Source organism: Ostrinia furnacalis, unplaced genomic scaffold (genome assembly GCF_004193835.3).
Source record: "Ostrinia furnacalis isolate ACB-3 unplaced genomic scaffold, ASM419383v2 OfSCF4102, whole genome shotgun sequence".
Classification (NCBI taxonomy): Eukaryota; Metazoa; Arthropoda; class Insecta; order Lepidoptera; family Crambidae; genus Ostrinia; species Ostrinia furnacalis.
The window spans coordinates 381147-402591 of NW_021134341.1; the positions used below are offsets into that span (position 1 = coordinate 381147).

Genomic DNA, 21445 nt, shown 5'->3' on the forward strand with positions numbered 1-21445 from the left:
TCTGGGAACTACCCATTGAGTCCATTTGCAAAGATATTCTTCTGTTGCTTTTTACTATTTTACCAACTATTACAAGAAAACATTAAGTAATATTTCTTTTTTTATGCTAGACAAGGCAGGTATTTGACCGCAATCGCACCTGGTGTTAAGTGAGATGCAGTCTAGGATGGTACATATCTGCCCTGTAAGTGCCTATTCACTCTCGCCTTGAAAACGCCCGAATATATCCTGCGAATAGGTATCAAACTGTATTTTATGAATGAAAATCAACGTTGAAAGATGTTTTTACGAGGAACCTTCAGAAATAAGAACTAGTGCTTTCCACTGATAGTATCCCAGCCAAACTCCCCTAACTTTATACGTACCTATACTTACTTAGAACATATAGTCGTACATTTACCACCAACTCCAACCTAGAACTAAACTAGACCGAACGAGCTGCCGCCATGTTTCACGCCGCCATCGCCTCGTCCCGATGCTTCCGTTTCCGGTGAATCCGTGCAAACCTCATTTCCATTCCAATAGTATCTTTCGAACTGTATGGCTCTGTGTGGAATAAATATGCCGCTGGCTGTTCCTGAAGCAAACGTGGAGACACGTCTAGTCTTATGGTAGTTGTTAGAATAGTATTGTAAGTCAATAATGCAGCAATTTTGGAATATACAAAGAAAGAAAGAACAATATGCAATAATGGAGTAACGTGATGGGTATCAAACGGGAATCCAGTTCTAACTAAGATTGTTGTGAAACGTTTTGCTCTTCATACATTAGACTTTATCTTACTAGCAGACAGTAGACATTTTATTTGGCTAGTGGTGTAGCTTATAAACCTAAAGCTATATTAAGCTATACTTACTGTTGTGTAGGTACCTACTTATCTAAAATCTAGCCCATGGTCAATAACTATGTATTATTCTATAATAATTTATTGCTTTATGTACCTGTATCTTATTTACTTACTAAATAAATAATAAACAGTAATTGTTACAGCGGTGTCTACATTATTCCTTTTAGTCTGTCTACATTATTCCTAAAATAATAACACATCTATTTAAAACCCCGTCTTTTAGCTGAAAACTGAAACTTTCAAACAAAGCATCCACGTCCATTCACGCCACACCCCTGTCATTATACAGCTACCCTCATCGCTGTGAACTAGAGATAACGTCCTATCCCTCTGCATTCCCTCCGAAATACCTCCCAGCGCCGGATGCGAACACGATGGGAGGGAAACATCACTGATTGACGGTTGCTTTCACGTGTTTATGTACAGGTATTTGGGAATAGCATACGTTATATTAGAAAAAGATATTCATTTGTTGGTACTAAACTATCGTATTCGATATATCTAGCTGTCGATTCGGTTAAAAGCGTAAGGTAAGTATAGACTAAAGCATTTCTACGTAATGTAACGTTCTTACGAATCTATACTAATATTATAAAGCTGAAGAGTTTGTTTGTTTGTTTACTTGAACGCGCTAATCTCCGGAACTACTGGTCCTATTTGAAAAATTCTTTCAGTGTTAGATAGCCCATTTATCGAGGAAGGCTATAGGCTATACAACATCACGCTACGATCAATAGGAGCAGAACAATAATGAAAAATGTTGCGAAAACGGGTTTTTACGCGTACGAAGTCGCGGGCACAGCTAGTGTTACAATACAAGTAAAATGCACGACGTTTGGTTCGTGAAAAGGTGACACTGTTACAAGTATAAATGTTCCAGTCTATACTCACCTGTATGAGAATGACATACATTCGTCTGGATAGGTTAGTTGTTGATCAATAGTCGTGAGCTATATTTGGCACTTGAATAAGTGCTCTAAAAGGTACTGAATTTGTTAACTAAAGACAGAATTCAGCCAATTCAAGCTCTAAACCGCTTTCATTAATGGACTATTCAATTCGATATTGTTTATTTAATACTGTTTTTTGTTTTTGCTTCTCTATGATATCTATTTACAACATTAACCTGGCAATATTTAATACAACTCACCCCAGGTAGGCCGGGTCACCTTATTGTATAGGAAAGGTATAAATCATACGAGCTATTAACTACGTCGTTAAATGTTCATGTAATATACGGCGTTTCTTCAATAATGACGTAATAGCTGTTATTTATACGGCAGATTATTTCAGCTAACGTTGGGGTAATAACAGATCGTCGGAATTCTGATGAGGACTGTTATAAAGAATTAATGGCATGGCAAAGGCATTTTTGTTCTGATACATCCCTAGGCAGCAATGCTAAAACAATGAAAACACTCCAAAATCATTACGGGAATAGATTGATCGATTTAAAATGACAATTGGTTGGCCATGTTGTCAGAAGTCGATGAAATGCCACGATACGTTTTGTATCGTTGATTCTAGATGATCATTGACATCAGGGGCGATCATAACGTGACGTGGCATGACAGTAACATCTGATTTGACAACTGCTCCAGCTGACCGACCAATCGTATTAGAAAATGAACAGATGCGTAAAGGATAACTTTTTTGGCAGAAGCTAAAAGGTTTATTCATCAGGTTGTCAACAACTTCTAATTAAATTCAAATATGTTAAGTGTATTATATGAAATCCAAATATTATGATAAGTACATAATGCACTTACAAAAATAAACTCTTCTTTTACCTTTTAAATACTCAAGATATATGCTTTTCAATATTTTGGTGAAACTGACAGTTGTTTACATATTATGATCCAATGTCGTGTCAGTGTGCTCATTACCTTAACATGTATACTCGTATCAGCGTATATTGTACACGTTCCGAATGTCCACTGTAGCGTATAAAACAAATGTAAAGTGACACAACATTGCACAGTGGCTTTGTTAACAGTCGGTGTGCCACTTTGTACGATTCCACGAACTCTTAACTTTACTCACGCTTTGAGACTGAATTAAATTATTCCAACTATCAAGTCCCAAACTAAATAGAGCTTTGCTGGTTAGAGTTTTAGTTTAAACCTAACTGCCCACTGTTGGACAAAAGGTTATTTACTTTTCGCATAACTGCACTTATCGTGGATACGTTATTGGGAACCAAAAAATCTAATCCATTATTTAAATTTGACAGTTGACAAGCAAAATTAGATTGATTTGGATGGAGGATTGGTTAAGGAAATCGGGCGTTAGTAGGTAATCAGGGTTCTATAAATTGGGCTCACTAATGTCAGATGTAATTAAAAACATTTTTTAAAATTTTCAGCTATACATGTTTACTGAAAACTGGTGCGTTTTGCAATTTACTTATCAGGTTACTAAAAGTATACACTTTTATTAGTAATTTTATTGAATCGGACCATATTTATGTGAGCCGATATCAAAGATAAGGCCCGATTAAAGCATGCATATTGTCATTGATAAAAGATACGGTGTCGATAATTACAATCGAATTACGATCTTGCTCTAAATTCACTGAAGTTGTTTTGGTTTTCGGTGATAAGACGTGTTTGTGGAAGTGCAGTGTATTTAATAGTTATTAATTAACAAAGTAATATTATAAACAAACGATTACATAAAACAGTTATCATGCTGTATAAGGCTTAATCCACGGTATAGTCTAGTAAATTACTTATATGGATTCATAGTGATGCACAATTATTGATGTTAATGGAACCCGTACGTAAATAAACAAGTCAATCAACAAAACTATCATCGGAAATGATGACTGACGGCAATATGCATAATAAGCCATTACTCGATTTACAATAAGGCATCTAGAGTCCAGTCCAGTCCAGTCACGTTTGAACTATCATAACGCATTATTGTAGTCTATATTGACCAGCTCAAAGGGTCTACTGAAACTGGTTTATTACCGTTCTCTAATACCAGCGACCAGAAATCTCTGACCTCTATTCATATACCGAGCTTAATCTTCGACGTTAGTATCAGGAAGGTCTTAAGTAAATGGTCGCGTGTCTTACCATTAATTTACGGATGCGACACCCACTCTCGAATTGATTCAATTTCATTTACTGCAATGAGAGACAGAACAAGATGTCAAGATGAATTAGATACGTATTTGTCTTATTAGAGACAGTATTTTAAAACTGCGTGGTCTTGTTGTGGGCACCGTTTAAATTACATCCTATTAAATTTTCTTTTCAGGTTAAACACACAATTCCTAAAACATATTTACACTCCAAAATAATGAAGTATCTTTCTGAATTTGCAAGATGTGTCATAAAATTTATTCTTTAATGCCAAATACTCTAAGTGGCTAAATAAGAAAATTTTTGAAAATATTGACTGCTTTATGTAAGTAAATGCACCAATATTTCCGAAGCCGCCTACCTATCATAAATATTCCCAACTGCACAAGAATGCATTGGACTGAGCGCCAGTTCGCAGCGACGCTATCGCATTTCCCAAACGCCCGGAAAAGCCGTCGATCGGCAGTATTTCAGCAAATTGCGGACCGGCTATAGATACCGGTCCTTTATTTATGGATCGCACTGTGAATTGTGCCGCGCGAGTAACGAAGTTACACATACTTAGTTACTTTTATGAAATTGAATAGATTTTTTAAATTGATAACTAATGCATTACTTTTGTGTGCTGGTTTAGTTTATCGATTCATATCAAAAAAATGGAATGGTTCTAATTTTTTGTTATCAATGTGAAAAAATATCTTGCTCATGATTACAATCTGCAAAAGAAGTCGTTTGTGATTAGGAAGATAATTAACTTTTATTTATTACTTTTTCATAAGTAACTTTTCCATATTGACTAAATATTATTCATTTTGAATTGGACACAGTATACTCTTAGTATATAGATTTTTATCGTATTCAAGCGTTAGACTCTTCTAATTAAGATCTACAATAGCAAGAATTGCTCTATAAAACATTTTAAAAATCTCTGTCTCTAAATTTATGATCGGCACTACAAAGGACTTTATTGCTCTACTAGACACAAAAAGTTTTAAGCACCCTAATTGCAGCCTTTCAATCAGCATACTCATCGTTTTTCTCGTCTGAAAATTAAAAGTTCGTTGCTTCCAACACAAAGCTTATTCAAAATCGACAATGAATTATCATGTCTACGTATGTATAGTAGAGTCGCGAATTATTAACATAGCGGCTGGCTATTAGGGTGGCTCCCTCTAGGTGTAGAGTTCTGGGCTGACGTAAAGCTGAGAGCACACTAGCGTTTTCCACGACAGTTATTAGTCATACAGTCAAATTATGCTTATTGTCTCGTTTAAATAAATGATATCGTTTATCGGTTTATATCTCTTCACATTTTTATGTTGATATGTTTTTTGTTTATGTATCGTATGGTAACCTTTAATTTATCTGATAAGGATTTATTCTTTGTTAATTAATGTAGCCTTAAAAACAGCAGACTGCATATCATGAAATATAATAAACTACGCACTTGGACTCTACCAGATATAACTTTGCAAAATTGGTTTAAAATCAACACCAATTTTGCTCGGTAAAATTCACTGTGCAACGATCTCATTCAGGATTTATACCTAATGCAGTTTTAGTCTTAAAATCCCCTGCACTCAACAGCTCAGTCGTCATTTAATCTGATAAAACAAGCAAACAGATCGAGGTTCAGTCAACCCCGCGTCCGTCTGCAGAGTTTTCCTATCAAATTTCACTTGACAGCGAGCTGCTAATTTATCGAGAACCCAGTCCAGAATTTAATTCAAACTCGAGCTGACAAACAGATGGCTCCCGGTGCGGCCGTGTGCACTAACGCTAACATGCAAAGGGTTACAGCTCAGATATAAGAAACATTGTTTGAATACAAAACAAAATGTTTGTATTTTTAGTTACCAGCACAAAGACTACATTTTTGTTGTAAAAGAACATAATCCTAACAGCGCAGTAGTTTATTCTTGGTATTCTTACACAAAAAAAAGTTCATAATTTTTACCTAGGCTTAGTACAACAATTTAAAATACAAGGGTAATTAATAAAATTTATTAATGCTTGTACACATAATTATAACATAAAAAACCTAGGTTTTCTGGCGATTAGCTAAACTTTTAATCCTCTGTTCAAATGTAGCTTGAAGCCAACCAAATTACACGATCTACGCTATTAATATTTAGGTACTTACTTACTTACTTATTACAATTTTATGAACGTAGGAAATCAGTTATTGGCTGTTCTAGTTTACCTGTGTAGGCTAGACGGGCGATGTCCTTTTGCGTTGTGTGCGTCGAAATTCGCGTACAAACCACAACATCTGAGCCCTCCACAAATCCCTACCTACCTTATGCCGTGGTAATAAAGACCACATTTCAATCAGGCCTTTTGATGATCGATGGGAAATCCACGAAACGGGAAATTGATAGCTCACCTGCCTCTGCAAATAGTATTCGCATTGGTTGTTTTGCGCAGCGCTTATACAGGGTGTTGATTTCAATCCTCGCCATTTTTGGGAATTGATTAAGTAGCTTATTCTGATCATGAATCAGTAAAAAATTGACTTCAAAAAAAAAACGAACTTTAACTTTAGTTAGTCAAAGAAAACACCTATTTACATTACCTACTTTACGTGACTTCCATCGGTAGGCTATTCGACATGATAAGCGAGCGATCCGCGGAGCTCGATGGTGCCGCAGTGTAAACATTGTATTGCAGTATTGCGACGAATTTAGAGAAGTATTATTCATGATTACATAACAAAAAAAAAATTTTGGAAAAAGTGAAGAGTTATGGCAAAAGGAGTAAAAAGACCGTCACCGGGAGTAGATTTTTTGATTTTTTTAAAATGCCTTATATTTTGAAAATATGCCACATAGATTTTTTTTTATATTTTTCTGATAACCAGCACAACTTGCCTCAGCACCCAGTTCCGGCTTGACGTTGATTTACGGGACACCCTGTATAAAGTCATAATAGATCACCTAAATAAGTATATCAGCAACCTGTAATTATAGCTGTAGCCTAGTATAGCTGTTGTACAGCTATTGCTGCTTTACTGCAGGATTGCAGTTATCGCGTGATGTTTATTGCCGTTAAAATTATCGGGAACTTCCGATGTTTGTGTACAATGCATTGGGTTGTAGATAAGATTATTATTAATCAAATCATATGATGTTTTTATTAATTTGTTTAACTTGTTCATGTATGGACGACGACATCTAAACCAAGACGACTTCAACCTAAACAACCTTAGTAAGTTTTGATAGATGCTATTTTTCAACAATGACCTAGGACTTAGACCTAATTCACACTTGCTTTTACTTTTTATCAATTCATCATTAAAAATGTTGGCCCCGTCTGGGTTGCAACTAACATTTCCCCGGGTATTTGCATAGTAGGGCCTAAAATTCTTCTTTCTTTTTAGTTGTAACATCAATTTTCCCACAATATCATCTCCCACTTAGGACTATCCCCTCCTAAAACTGTTTTATCATAAAGTTCACACATCAAGCTTTGACAATTCACCCCTAAAAATGTTAACCAAAACGCCGTCTGCGTTGTAAGTGTAACTAACATTTTCCCCCATTTCTGCCTAGCTCCTAAAAGACTTCTTTCCTACCCTGTAAAATCTTTTTTACCTATCTAGTCCACTTAAACTCTACCCCTCCTAAAACTACTGTAACTTCTATGTTCCCAAAATATCATCCACTTAGAACTAATTCCCTCCTAAAACTATTTAATCATTACGTTCACACATCAAGCTTTGTCAATTTACCCCTAAAAATGTTAACCAAAACGCCGTCTGCGTTGTAATTAACATTTTCCCCCATTTTTGCCCAGCTCCTAAAAGACTTCTTTCCTACCCTGTAAAATCTTTTTTACCTATCTAGTCCACTTAAACTCTACCCCTCCTAAAACTACTGTAACCTCTATGTTCCCAAAATATCATCCACTTAGAACTAATTCCCTCCTAAAACTATTTAATCATTACGTTCACACATCAAGCTTTGTTAATTCATCGCTAAAAATGTTAGCCAAAACGCCGTCTGCGTTGTAACTAACATTTCCCCCCATGTTTGCCTAGGGCCTAGCCATAATGAGCGCGAGTTCTACCTTTGTCGCCCGCACAATGCAGTCTGCTTGCTGATTGCTGTACAAGGAGTTTTTAGATGGAGTTTATGATGCTTGTAGCAATTTTTTGGCGGTGCTTATTGTTTTAAGCAGCAAAAGGTTTTTAGTCAAAGGGCAGAAGTTTTTGTGCAATTTTGAGTAATTTAAACATTAATTTTGAAATGCATTTCAAACTATACAAACCTCCATGCATAAACTGTGATGAAGCCTAACATCAAAGAAGATTATAGTCAATTCACACACTTATTTTTTCTTTCTTTCTTACCTAGAGACGGGCAATAAAGACGTCAATAAAGTTAGGAGTTTACTTTTATCAATAAGACCAAGTAGGCTCTGCATATTTGCTTTCTTCTGTAATGCACTGTAAGTCTTTATCTTTTGGGACTCGATTTTACATGAACAATATTAACCTAAGAACAAACTTCACGTCTCGTACGTGGAGTTTAGTATTAGTCACATCAATCATTATTCCCAAACGAAATTAGCAAGTTGTTCTATTGAATTCTATCCGCAGTAAACTGATTTAGGTAACATTTCCCGCCCATATTTACCGTTTCAGCGCCATTAGTAATGAAATGAGTGTGGCGCAGTTGCACCGAGCTTTGTCGCCCGCACAATTCACTCTAGTGTTGCAACATTACCGATAGTGTGTCGATAGTCAAATGAGGCCAGAAATAACCAATTAATTGATTAATCGATTATAATTATCATAAAATTGAGATCTACACCTAGACATTTAAAATCAATTAATCGAATATTAAATTCAAGATCGATTTAGGTAATTGTTATAATCAATAATTTTGGTGATTTGGTGGAAACGCATCAGTGTAATTGATTAAAAAAACTAAGATAAATATAATTATTGACACTATTCATAATTACTATAAAAAAATGATAGTAACTATTAATCTCTATTAATAGTTAGTACTATCAATTTTTTTACATAATCAAAGACATACTAGACATAATCGATTATTTGATAATGGTTAAATCGACATCACCAATTCACTCTGTACACAGTAGCAGACAGTAGTGCATCGTGACATAGTACACATACATCCATTGTTTGCACAATAATGCGTGAGAGACGACGTAGATGTGATTGCCCTGAATCCATTGTGACATGAAAGAAATGCTCTCTGTTACAGTTATGTCACCCTTTGTTTTTGTCTGATGTGCATTTTTCGCGGAACGATACTGAATCATGTTTTTACGCTAATTAATCTAATTATCTTCTCATGATGAGCACCTGCGCCGTGGAAAATCTTGGGGGAGGCCTTTGTCCAGCAGTGGATGTCTTTCGGCTGAAACGACAATGAACGAACACCTGCCAAAAATTAGATTTTTGTAGTCCGCAGAAAAATATTCAATATCGGCAGATAATTTTATATTTATACTAGCTGTGCCCGCGACTTCGTACGCGTGAAAACCCGTTTCCGCAACATTTTTCATTATTACTCTGCTCCTATTGATCGTAGTGTGATGTTGTGTAGCCTATAGCCTTCCTCGATAAATGGGCTATCTAACACTGAAAGAGTTTTTCAAATCGGACCAGTAGTTCCGGAGATTAGCGCGTTCAAGTAAACAAACAAACTCTTCACCTTTATAATATTAGTATAGATGTTACGTGACACGTGTACCTAATGTTATTTGTGTTTCACATTAATTCAGGAGCGTGCAGTGCATAATAAAAGCAAAGTGCTAAAAGGTTTTTTTTTAATGAAAATCTTTAGTTTTTTCAAATTCGTTTGGGTTCAACATGTTTCCCATTTTAACAGTTGTAAATATTTAAAACTGACAGTCTAATCTAGACTCAACTGATAGAATGTCTAGAAAATACAGACTTCAAAACTCTAGTCTGTATACTGAGAGCTTATTAGCTTTCCTCGGCTTTTCAACTAAGCTCATAAAGCTCGAGGATCATCTAAGTTCTCGAGAACAAAGTACACCTTGATACATTAAATAAAAAGCACAAAAGCTCCTTCTAACGGAAAAGCTTTCTTGATTACACACGCTAGAACGCCATTATTAACGATCTCATTAACTTTTAGGTCTTAAATTATTCATTAATTATTTTAATCTACAGTTTAAGCTTTTGATAAGTCGCTTAATTTATAGTTTCGATTAATTTTACTACGAATGGAACATTATCATTAATTAGAAGAATCAAGTTGCTCGGACTAATTGCCCTTTATGGTTGAATTATGACAAACTAAAGCTTTAATTTGTTAGTGTCTGTTACAGAAAACTATTATTTTGCATTTATTGATTGCTTCTTATCGTGACAACTTCTTACGTGTATTTAGTAGAACATTTGTATTTTGCTTATATCTGCAGAAAGATTTAAATAAATTTAATAAACTAGGATGGTTACTTCAGCAATTAAAAGAAGCCCTATACTTACATTGTAAAGACAAATAAGCTTTAACTTACACTAATTATGTGAACTTTAAAACTAAGGATAAGACGCACTAATCCTCCGTTTCCTTGTCACATGACAGCTCGACAGGAAGCACTATAAAATAACGCTTGATGGAAAACAAAGAAGCAATAAAAATTACAAATTACTTCATTCGTAGGGGTAAGTGCTCTGCTCGTAAGGGAAGCCTGCTAAAGCTTTCGTTAGGGAGCTTTTTACTAGCGATGGTGTAGACTGATTTTACTATTTGTTCTCGAAGTAAATACAAAAGAAAATATTTAAGTACATTTATATCTGCCGTCTGAATAAAATATTGAAGGATATTTAAATACATATTTATTTATATTTTGCTTTGTTTCGGAGTTGTTTTCTATGCTAATTATTTGTATCAAAGAAATCAGAAGCATTTTTATCGTTTAGCACAGCGGTTCCCGAATGGTGGTCCGCGGAACCCTGGGGTTCCGTGGAAAGGCCGCAAGGGTTCCGTAAAAATATTATCCCACGTTTCGTGACCGCACAAGGGAGGGGCAGGGCGTGCGGGCGGAGTAGTACGGGGGTTCCGCTAGGAAAAGTATAATCAATTAGGGTTCCTTGGCAAAAAAAATTGGGAAACCCTGGTTTAGGATACGTCATGAAAGTGTCAACTTATCTTGTCATAAGAACATAACTAATTATTATCACTTCACTTTAAGTCACATTCTAAGAAAGAGCATCTAATCTTCGAGAAAAGTTAACTGTTCTAATAGAGTAAACATGGTCAGTTGTTTCAAATGTTTTACTGTATTCAATGGTGGCTGAAATCCTTATGAAACTAGAATTTATATCTCACACATTTTTCTTCGAGTTCGACTCGACTCGAGACTCGTAGTATAATCTCACCGAAGGCAGCGTCTGGGCGGCCCGCCCGCCCAGTCGCGCGGCGCTCGCTGTAGGGCGCGCTCGTCGAAGCCTTCAGCATTAACTTCCGGTCAAAGCGACTTGGCCGGTCTTTGTTTTCAAACAACGAATCGGTTATTCATCGAGTAAGTAGTTAGAACTATTTTAATTCGGTTATAGATTTTCTGTTTTTATTTGAGGACGATATTAATTTTTTTTTATTACTTTGTAAAATTAGTCTCGTTAGTTTGACTACATGCAAATAAATACTTTGTGGGATCCTTAATTTTTTTTAGTGGCATATTTCTCACAAGTTATCCTTGAGGTGCAATTATCTCCATGTTTTCAGTGGTAAAATGTTTGGTGGTAAAAAATTGACTTGCAAACTTGGTGATACTTGTGGTTCAGTAGACAAACACCGAGCTAGTTTTTTGTTGTTTTTATAAAGTTTAGTTTTGCATAAAAAGTTGTCCATTTCTTTGGTGTAGTAATTTTTGATTTAAAATAGCGCTTATTAAAACTACATTAGACACCAAATTGTTTAGCTTGACGTCCCGTTGTCAGTATAATAAATAACATTACTCGTGATTGATTACATTTTAGCACACACTATCCGAATTAAATTACTAATGTATTTACTGAAAACACATGTTATCACGCGCAGGCATTATATTTTTATCGCAAGTTAACAAACGATTAACTCATTATCTGTCCCTTGCCATCCCGACGACATTATCAATTATCTCTGTCTCACTATTGCAAATTTTTTCCTTTCTCTTTCGCACCAGGATGGTTGCATTTGTGTGCAATTATTGCGCGTTTCTTTTGTGTTTTTTGATAAAAATGTTTTGTTAAAAGACTTATCAGTTGCAACTGGGTCTTTCCTGTATTATGAGCGAATGGAAGTTAACTGTGCTTGTTATCGTGTATAAAAAGTTTGGGTAGCGTGACGTATGAAAAAGCTGATTCATAGATGAATGAATGTAAAACTTTGGAATCTAAATGTATGGGATATAAAATTAATTACGGCGGTTTTAATAAGAAATCCTCACTATTTCACTTCATTATTTACCTACTATGGAATGGATCTCTTTCTTTATTTTGACATTTTTTTTATCTATCATCTACAAGCTCTAAAATAATTCAATTCTGCGTTTAGGAATTTATTGACACTATAATTAAGCTGTGTATTCAGAATCTATTTCCTCAATTTTGTCCATAATAAACACACTAGTTAATGCATTATTTGATCTAAAACATACGTTATTACTATTTAAACAAAGCTCATTATCCTCAAACGTGCTCCTGTTTACAGCGAACATTAATCATTAATCACCTACAGGACAAACGGCATGCCCACACATAAATAAATTACAACTAAATAGTTCTGTCACTTATCAGTTGAACGCACCCGGAATCGAATCTATGACACTTGTGCTGTCATTGTCAGTCCATCTTCGGCGACAGCACGGGACAGACTACCCCGCGTGTTTATTTTTATAATATTAACTAAAATTGATACTAACAGGACAATTAAATATATCTAAATTGAAATACAATGACTTTATAATAGCTTACTTGTTGAAGTGTTGTTATAAGTTTGGTGTAGTGTAGTTAAGCATTTCTGTGTTGTGTGTAATAGAAAATCAGTGAAAATGCTGTCTTTAAGGCCGGTCCACGATAGGCTTTTCAACTTTAAATCTATTAAGGAGAAATTCGAGCAGCCCAGGTAAACATACAATCTCATACATTTTATATTAGCCTCTTTAAAAACGCCTCTAGCGTCATCATACCAAATCGTGTGTTGTGTGATAAAAGTAATTTAAAAACATGTTCTTCATTAAAGTTGTATGATATCAAAAGCGTTTTGATGCATAAAACAAAAGGTGTTTCACACAAAGAGTGAGACAATCGAATAAATCAAAACAGGGAATGTATCGAGAGAGCTTGAATGATAAGAAAAGAAAGGGACGCTCCTTTCTTATCATTCAACCTCTCTCTATCTCGAGACTCGAGAGTTCCAAAGTGCTCCGTCAACAGCTTTACTTGGAGCTTTTATTGACGTCTATCAATTTATTTGTTGACGTTGATACACGCTAACAATACAATATTTTGCTACTGTTACCTATTTGGTTTTATTCTTTATGTTGACTGAAGTGCGTAGTCTTCTTTATACTTTTTCTGGTTCCAAAACCGTGATATGTTTGTGTTGTTTTGGTGTTGAAGTGCACAAGGTTGTGCTTGCATTACCCATTATACTTGTTAGATTTATTAGTAAACCGTTGATAAGTCCACTTGCAAGTTATTTAAATATTACACTCTATGAGTCAGGGATGTTATGGCTATCCGTAACCGTAACCGAAACTTTCGGATATCCGAAATAAAAAAATATCCGTAACCGTAACCATAACCGATTCAAAGGTTTCGGATAGTTTCGGATGTAGGCAGGAGTCAAGCAAGCCCCTACGCTGATTTATTATTGCATTTTGAAGTAGGTACATGAGTTTTTCCCACAAGATAAAAGCTTTTTTGTGAGACCAAAAGAAGGTGACAGATGCCAAAGAAATCTCTTCTGTACCCATTGTTTGTAAGACACTAACTGTGTTGGACAACTATTGGAATCTACACTATTGCATTCTATACTCAGCACACATATCCGTAACCATAACCGATTTTTTCAGATATCCGAAATAAAAAAATATCCGTATCCGTATCCATAACCGAAACTACATGTCCATAACATCCCTAGTCCATGTAAACCCTCCGCACTTTAGAAGGGCTAGACGTTAATTTAGTTAGTGTTACCTGACGCATACCAATTTGTGTGTTTCCTTGTTTGCAGGGCGGGCGGCGGAGTGCAGCGCAGCGCGACGCATGCCGAGATGCCGCACCGAGGGGGCACCATTGCCGAAAGGTAAATAATATAGACACGACATAAACGTATACAGTCAACAGCACTTCGATTACCTTATACACTTATTCTTAATGACAACTATAATAGCTACAACGACATAGCTTCGTCGTGCCGCCTATGCGTATTTCGGTCTTCCGATACAGAAAAATTGCGGTCAAAAAACATCTTTATTTAACAAAAGCGTTACTTTTATAGCCCTACTGACCTGATATAATGTTCTATATCATTTTCTAGGACGAAAAACTCATAAACAATGGAGCATACTAGTGCGAAAGTAACTCTATTTGTTATGCTATCACGTTTAATATCATACCAAACAATTACTTTCGCTTAGTATGGATGGTACTGATGTACTATGATCTATCGGTTGCTAACTTCGACCCAGACTACAAAGGCGTGAGTTCGAACCTCGTAGGGCCAATGTCCCTGACTTATGATGTCTACCGCTTAGTGCTGAAGGTATAGCTAGTACAGACGGCGGCACATGAAGCTAAACACTATTCTACACTAATATTATAAAGAGAAAAACTTTGTTTGGTTGTAATGAATAGGCTCAAAAACTACTGGACCGTTTTTAAAAATTCTTTCTAGAGATGAAACGGATAGTTGTTTGGCCGGATACCGGATATCCGGCCAGCTGCTAGGCCGGATAGCCGGATATCCGGCGGCCGGATAGTTGGCCCATTGTCTCGTTGCATGTTGTGACGAGTTTAGCGCCGCACAGGTGCTTCGAACGTGATCAGTGGGTCTATTAATAGACTAGACTAGTCACACTTTTCGAAAATCCTTTCCGTCCGAATAGAATGTCAGATTTTGCCACTTGTCTAGGGCAGTGGTTCCTGAATGGTGGTCCGCGGAACCCTGGGGCTCCGTGGAAAGGCCGCAAGGGTTCCGTAAAAAATATTATCCCACGTTTCGTAACCGACGTTCGCTCGCACCGACTTGTTTACGCACAAGGGAGGGGCAGGGCGTGCGGGCGGAGTAGTACGGGGGTTCCGCTAGGAAAAGTATAATCAATTAGGGTTCCTTGGCAAAAAAAATTGGGAAACCCTGGTCTAGGGGGCAGATCAATTCGGGTGATTTCGGTGTGTGATTGAATAGCGAAAATTAAATTAGTCTACTTGCTGCGTAATCTGACTGAACTGCATGCATCATGATGTCACTAGACCATCAGTGAAAAATAGATCGCCTTTTTTATTTGGCAATATTTCGACATTAACAGATGTTTAGGTAGGTACTATTTATGTATTCGTCATAAGTGTGATTAGCCCAGAAAAAAAAAATTTTTGAAAGGCCTTAACATGGCTTTTTTGTAACTTTTTGGACTTTAAATAAAAGCCGTCATTATTATAAGCCATTTTATTGATATTTACCTTAAAGATTAATGTATTTCATTTTATTAATAGGAAAATGTCGTAGTTTTTTAATATCCGGTATCCGGCCGGATAGTGAGTTACTATCCGGTATCCGGCCGGATAGTAAATATAGGCCGGATATCCGGCCTACCGGATAGTTACCGGATATCCGTTTCATCTCTANTATCCGGCCGGGTAGTGAGTTACTATCCGGTATCCGGCCGGATAGTAAATTTAGGCCGGATATCCGGCCTACCGGATAGTTACCGGATATCCGTTTCATCTCTAATTCTTTCATCATTCGAAAGCTACATTATCCACGAGTAACATAAGCTACATTTTATTTTGGAAAAAATAGGGTTCGTAAAATATTTGTTTGTTTTTTTTCGGAGTCCACGCGGGCGAAGCCGCGGGCGGAAAGCTAGTGTTTTATATAGTTGTAATAGGAGCTATATTGCCCCTGTAAATAGTCTGGTGTGCTGTAGACACTGCACTAAATGGTCTTTGTCCATTACCTGTAAAAAAAAGCTTGTAATAGGCGGTATATTACAAGTTGGTTTTCAACAACTCAGATCAGCAAATCCTTAGCTGGTTCAGGTTGTACAATTGATATCAAATCAGTCTGCACATTTTTGTTGCACTTTTTGTCTTTTTCTCTTCTTGTTACAACTTATATGCCACGGAATACAGCTCTATATGCAGTTGCCTACATTACTATGGTTACTATTTATATTACACCATAGGATCACACCCTGTACGTTCCCGAACCTCCCGTATATTCCCGTCACCGACTACATGTCGCCATCCCATCGATCCCAGAGGACGCACTACACTTACTGTAATGACAAGACTGCATGTCATGTAACTTCAAAGTGAAGTAAATTATATATGCTTTGAGAGAACGTATATTTTTCTTTGACATTATTCAGATTGAGACATAGAACTTACATAGGTACCTATTTAACGTAATAATACTGAGGACTTTCAGGATTACAATGTCGACTGTGGATTCGGTTTCGAATCCCGGAGAGAATACAGTAAAAGTATTATGGATTAAGCTACTTTCAAGGAAGAGATAGAATAGAAACTTTTCTGGAAAAATAAGGAACTAAAGACAATTTTTTTTTTTCAAATATTATTAGAGAACGCCTACAATCCGACATTATCATGAACTAAATTATTTACGCACCGTTTGCAGGAAAACGTATTTATTTATATTCTGGTCCCTGTGAAACTGTTACAAACTAACCTACATTTATATCATGTTGTTTGTTAATATGCGTAATTTCAACACGCAAAAGAACCCAACAAACCTCATTTAGTATAAGTATCTCATTTAATGCTTACTATGAAGAGGTATGATTTCATTGGTTTTTTTTTTATTGAAGTGTCCGAAACTATTGGACCGATTCGAAAAATTCTTGAATCCTACATTATTTGTGGTGAACATGAAAATGGTGGCAGCTAGTTTTTCTTAATGTAACGAAGATAGAATTTTGTTTGATTACTCGTATAAATAATTCTGATGAAGATTAATTACATTCGTTCTCAAACATTGAAATACATGCGTAAGTCAAATACAACTTTCCCTCGTCTCATTTCCATCTCAATGATGGAGCGAGTCCATCAATCATAAAAAGTAAAGTCTTATTCTAACAGCTAAGGGACAGTGTCCCAAAAGATCATGTTCAATCAATTGAAGATGGGAGAGTGACCATATTATGGACTGACTTTTCTCGTGCATCAAATGATTTTTTTTTAAAACACACATTATTTAGATTTCATCATCATCAGCATTTCAGCCATAGGACGTCCACTGCTGAACATAGGCCTCCCCTAATGCTTTCCATGTTGATCGATTGGTAGCGGCCTGCGTCCAGCGCTTCCCTGCTACCGTACCTGCTGTCATCGGTCCACCTTGTGGGTGGATTGATCTTATTTAGATTTACAAGTTATAAGTTATATTTGTTTTTCGCTATAAAATATTTTCCCAAAGTAATTTAAACAATAAACTTGAAAGAGAACACCGAAAAGTATGACGTTCAAGTTTTCTCTATTACATTACGTTGCGTTTTCTGAAAATTGATTATTTTAAACGCCAGTTGTGATAATTAATGTCTTGTTTTTAACTTTGGAATAGACGCAAGAGTATCAATGGGCATTAATTATCCTTTAAAATTTTAAATATTGTGGCAACTGTATTTGCTCCGGACTTCAAACACTTGTGGGAATAATTTACCTTCTGGTATTTAGTTTTCCTTGTTACTGGTGATTAGTTTACTAATGACCGATAACAGCCGTAAGTCAGACAAAATATTTGTAGTGGACAACAAGTAGGTACTTAACTAAGTGATCTTTGTCATGTGTTACTTACATAATGGAAGTTTAATTGTGTAGGTTTATTTGTTTAGTTCTAGCTATCGTATATCATAACCTATTTGCTGGTGGATAAGGTTTATTTAATTACCAGGTTAAATGCATTGTCGAAAATGATGTTATTGCTGTTGTATGAAGGAATTGCATTGAAGAATATTTATTTGTAAATTGCATTTGTTATAGTAAGCTTACAAGTTTATATCTGTAACTGTGATTCGTTTGAGCTACGTTTCATAATTTCATACTCTTAGTTAGTATTTTAAAGGAAGTTGCCATCTTTCTGTTCATATTTTGTTCTGTATTTTCCTTTTCGTTTGAAAACTTTACATAGAACCATACTGTATCTCGAAACGAAATATTATTCAATTTGTACCAAAATTTGGCACTTTTTAACGACAAAAAAGATAACAACAAAATAGTAATTTAATGGGCCTACATAACATATAGATAAGGAATATCTTTTGGGCTAGCGTTTCGAGACCAACATTTATGGTGAATGCTGAGAGCCTAATTACCGAGAGAGCCCGTATTCACAAACTTTACTATAAGGTCTCAAAGTGCGCGTGGACGCACAGGGTGACACGAACCAATCACAGAGCTCTATTCAACGCTGTGCGTTCGATTTGCTGCTTCACTTAAGCATGCATCGTTTGTGAATACGGTCTTGAGGGTCATCGGTTCACCACTAGTTGCCAGTTATATTTACGTAAAAAGAAAAATAAACAATAAACTGTCGTTTCCATTCTGTATAGTTGTATCCACAGCTCTTTCTAACGTATCTGTCAGTGTCCCACTATCCTATTGTGCATTCCACTCCAGAATGGAATGGCTCGTAGTGCATATAGTTCCATTGTGAGTCCATTGTAAAGAGAAACGTGATTGTATTCGAATTAAAATCGTTGGGCCACGATTTATTAACACGATTATGTGATTCACTGGTTGTGTTCCGGACTCAGACAGTCCTTAGACTTTGGTTCTCAGGTTATTAGATTTTAGTTTGAAAATTCACGCTCATTATTTTCTCAAAATTGATTGTTTTTGTGGGCCAGCCACATAGCTTTGCATTAACTTTGAATAACATGTCTTGAGTCTGCTAGCTGGATACGTACATCAATGAGCTTTATTCTATGTAATCGACACCGATATAGAGACGAGAAATTAATCTAATACCTATTTACACTAACAATTTGAAAAATCATTTTAAATTATCTTACCAAAACCGTCACGCTAGTCGCCGGCTACTGAATTTTGACAGTTGCAGTAGACGTGTTTTAGATACAGTTCAAATGTTTCTTAACAAGTTGAATAGTTTCAATGAATGAATAGTATTAACTGTATTCCTTATATTCCAGGCTGGCGGCGCTCCAGGCAGCCGGCGCGAACGACTGGCGAGCGAGACTCTGCCGCCTCAGCCCCGACCGCGAAGACTCCAAGGCCATCGAGAGGGCAAAGAACAGGATCAACGTGAGTACCATGTTATTTTTTACTTATACCTTTTTACAGAGGGAGAAACGTAGAAAACACGAGCAATAGTCACACGAAGCGCCTTACGATTTCTCGTTAACGCGGCGGGCTCGAAACGCGCGGCGAAAATTTTGCTACGATTTATCGTGTAGGAGTCACAACATAATATTGTGGTATGGAGGCGATTATTTTGTTATACATAACAACTCTGACCTAAGCTGATTGTTGATAGATGGTTAATTATAAACTAATTATTCCTTTTTAACGCTTCATATCTCAACACCCCTTTTCCACGTTAACGCGAAGTATGCAAGATTGTAAAACAATTGCGGAGTGCACTCATAAGGACAACCCTCAACAGCCACCTTGAACGTTCAGACGGCCTGTAATAAGCTTACTTGCTCGAGTACGCGGTCAAGTGGAGCTTAGCTAGCAGTGCATCGTGCATTCCCTGTACAGCTCATCAACTGCATAGTGCAGGTTGAAGACCAAGTGCTAAGCTAAGGGTGTTTTTAATATTGTGCGGATTTCATCAATGACGCGGCATTTCCCCGCATGCGCCAGACACCCCCAAGTGTCCTTTTCATACAAAAGCTGGAGGCTGTATCCTAACAAGGGTAATAAAACAGAAAAACTGTAGAAGGACGACTGGATGGATATCTTTGATCAGATGTATGTAAAATATTTGAAAACAAGTATTGGGCCATAGTTTATTTAATATAAAAGTTCCTTTGTAGATTCGATGGAAAGTTAAATTTTCCCGGATTAAAAAGAGTCCAATGAAAGCTTACAGACGTTTTTATTCCAAACACCAGAAATTTACAATAATTCAATGTACCTAAAACTTTACAAGTTGCCATTTTTCGGGTGAATGCCTTGCTAGTAACAAGTTACATAGATACGATATCTTTAATTGATCTCCTATGTACACTGAATTCGCAGAAAGCCTATATCGTTCGTGGTTACGGTCGAGAGGCCTGTAATAAGCTGCCCACTCGAGTGCCTAGGCATCCAGTCAAGTGCCACTCGTGTGTATCACTGGCTCGGTTAACGACCACGTACAAATAACCATACTGACCATAGTCATAGATAATTTGTATGAAAACTTGTTTACTGAATTCTATCTATAATGAGGATAGACACAGTCCGTCTCATACTAGATGCATTAGGACTTGTTTGTATGATATTGAAGGATCTATGATGAGGATAGATACTTCAAAGTCCCTCTCATACTAGAGGCATTAGGGCGTCAGCAATTTAATTTTTCTCATCATTTTTGATTCTTGACAAATAATGTACCTATTTCTGTGTTCAGCATACAGAAATGATGAAAAAAATCTCCTGCTTTTTGTCAAAAAATTTAGTTGCTAAAGCCTGGATTAAATAAATGGTTTAGTTAAATAATTTAGCTGATGATGTATGACAAATTACCTGAACAGATAAAGTCTCATACCATTGATTTAAAAAAAGAAAGAAGTTATAAAGTTATGACTTATAAAAAAAAACAGAAAAGTGTACTTATTTAGATTCTTTCTAAAACTTACATAACAACGTCGCTACTTCTCATTCAAGAGAAAAGCTTTCAGCGCACTGCAGCATCTGACCTGGCCTTGACCGTAATAACCGCCCGGTTTCAACCCTTTTTCAAGTTCAAGTTGAATACAGTTTTACAGAGCTGTTCACACTTTATAAGAAATTTTATGGTGAAAACTTTGTAGGGAGGAAAAGCTTCATGTTTTCAAGAACCTGGCGTTCTCAAACTTTGGGAGTAACAAACAAGGCATTGCTTTAATCATTGTAAATGAAATATTTTATAGAACCCAGTCTATGTAAGATTCTAAAGATCCTTCGCCTTCCATTATGACGCCGAAACGTCAATCTGTAAGTACTTATGTACTACATAATAATACTGCGTCTGAAACCCATTGTTCTTAGTTTCAACAGTATCTTTTATCTTTATCTACCCAAGAGACCTCTTTACATTGTTGAGATGAAAGTTCACTGGATCAGAAAGAG

General features: G+C 36.3%; 1 protein-coding gene across 1 annotated transcript in view; it reads left to right on the plus strand.

The window, feature by feature from the left end:
• The window catches only part of LOC114358692 (uncharacterized), a 211595-nt gene extending 191662 nt beyond the window's left edge, over positions 1 to 19933 (plus strand). Inside the window, exons 13-15 of the mRNA XM_028312712.1 lie at positions 14163 to 14234; positions 19318 to 19429; positions 19889 to 19933. Of these exons, the coding sequence (XP_028168513.1) occupies positions 14163 to 14234; positions 19318 to 19429; positions 19889 to 19933 (229 nt within the window). The remainder of the gene's footprint in view (positions 1 to 14162; positions 14235 to 19317; positions 19430 to 19888) is intronic.
• Positions 19934 to 21445: the final 1512 nt, after the last annotated feature.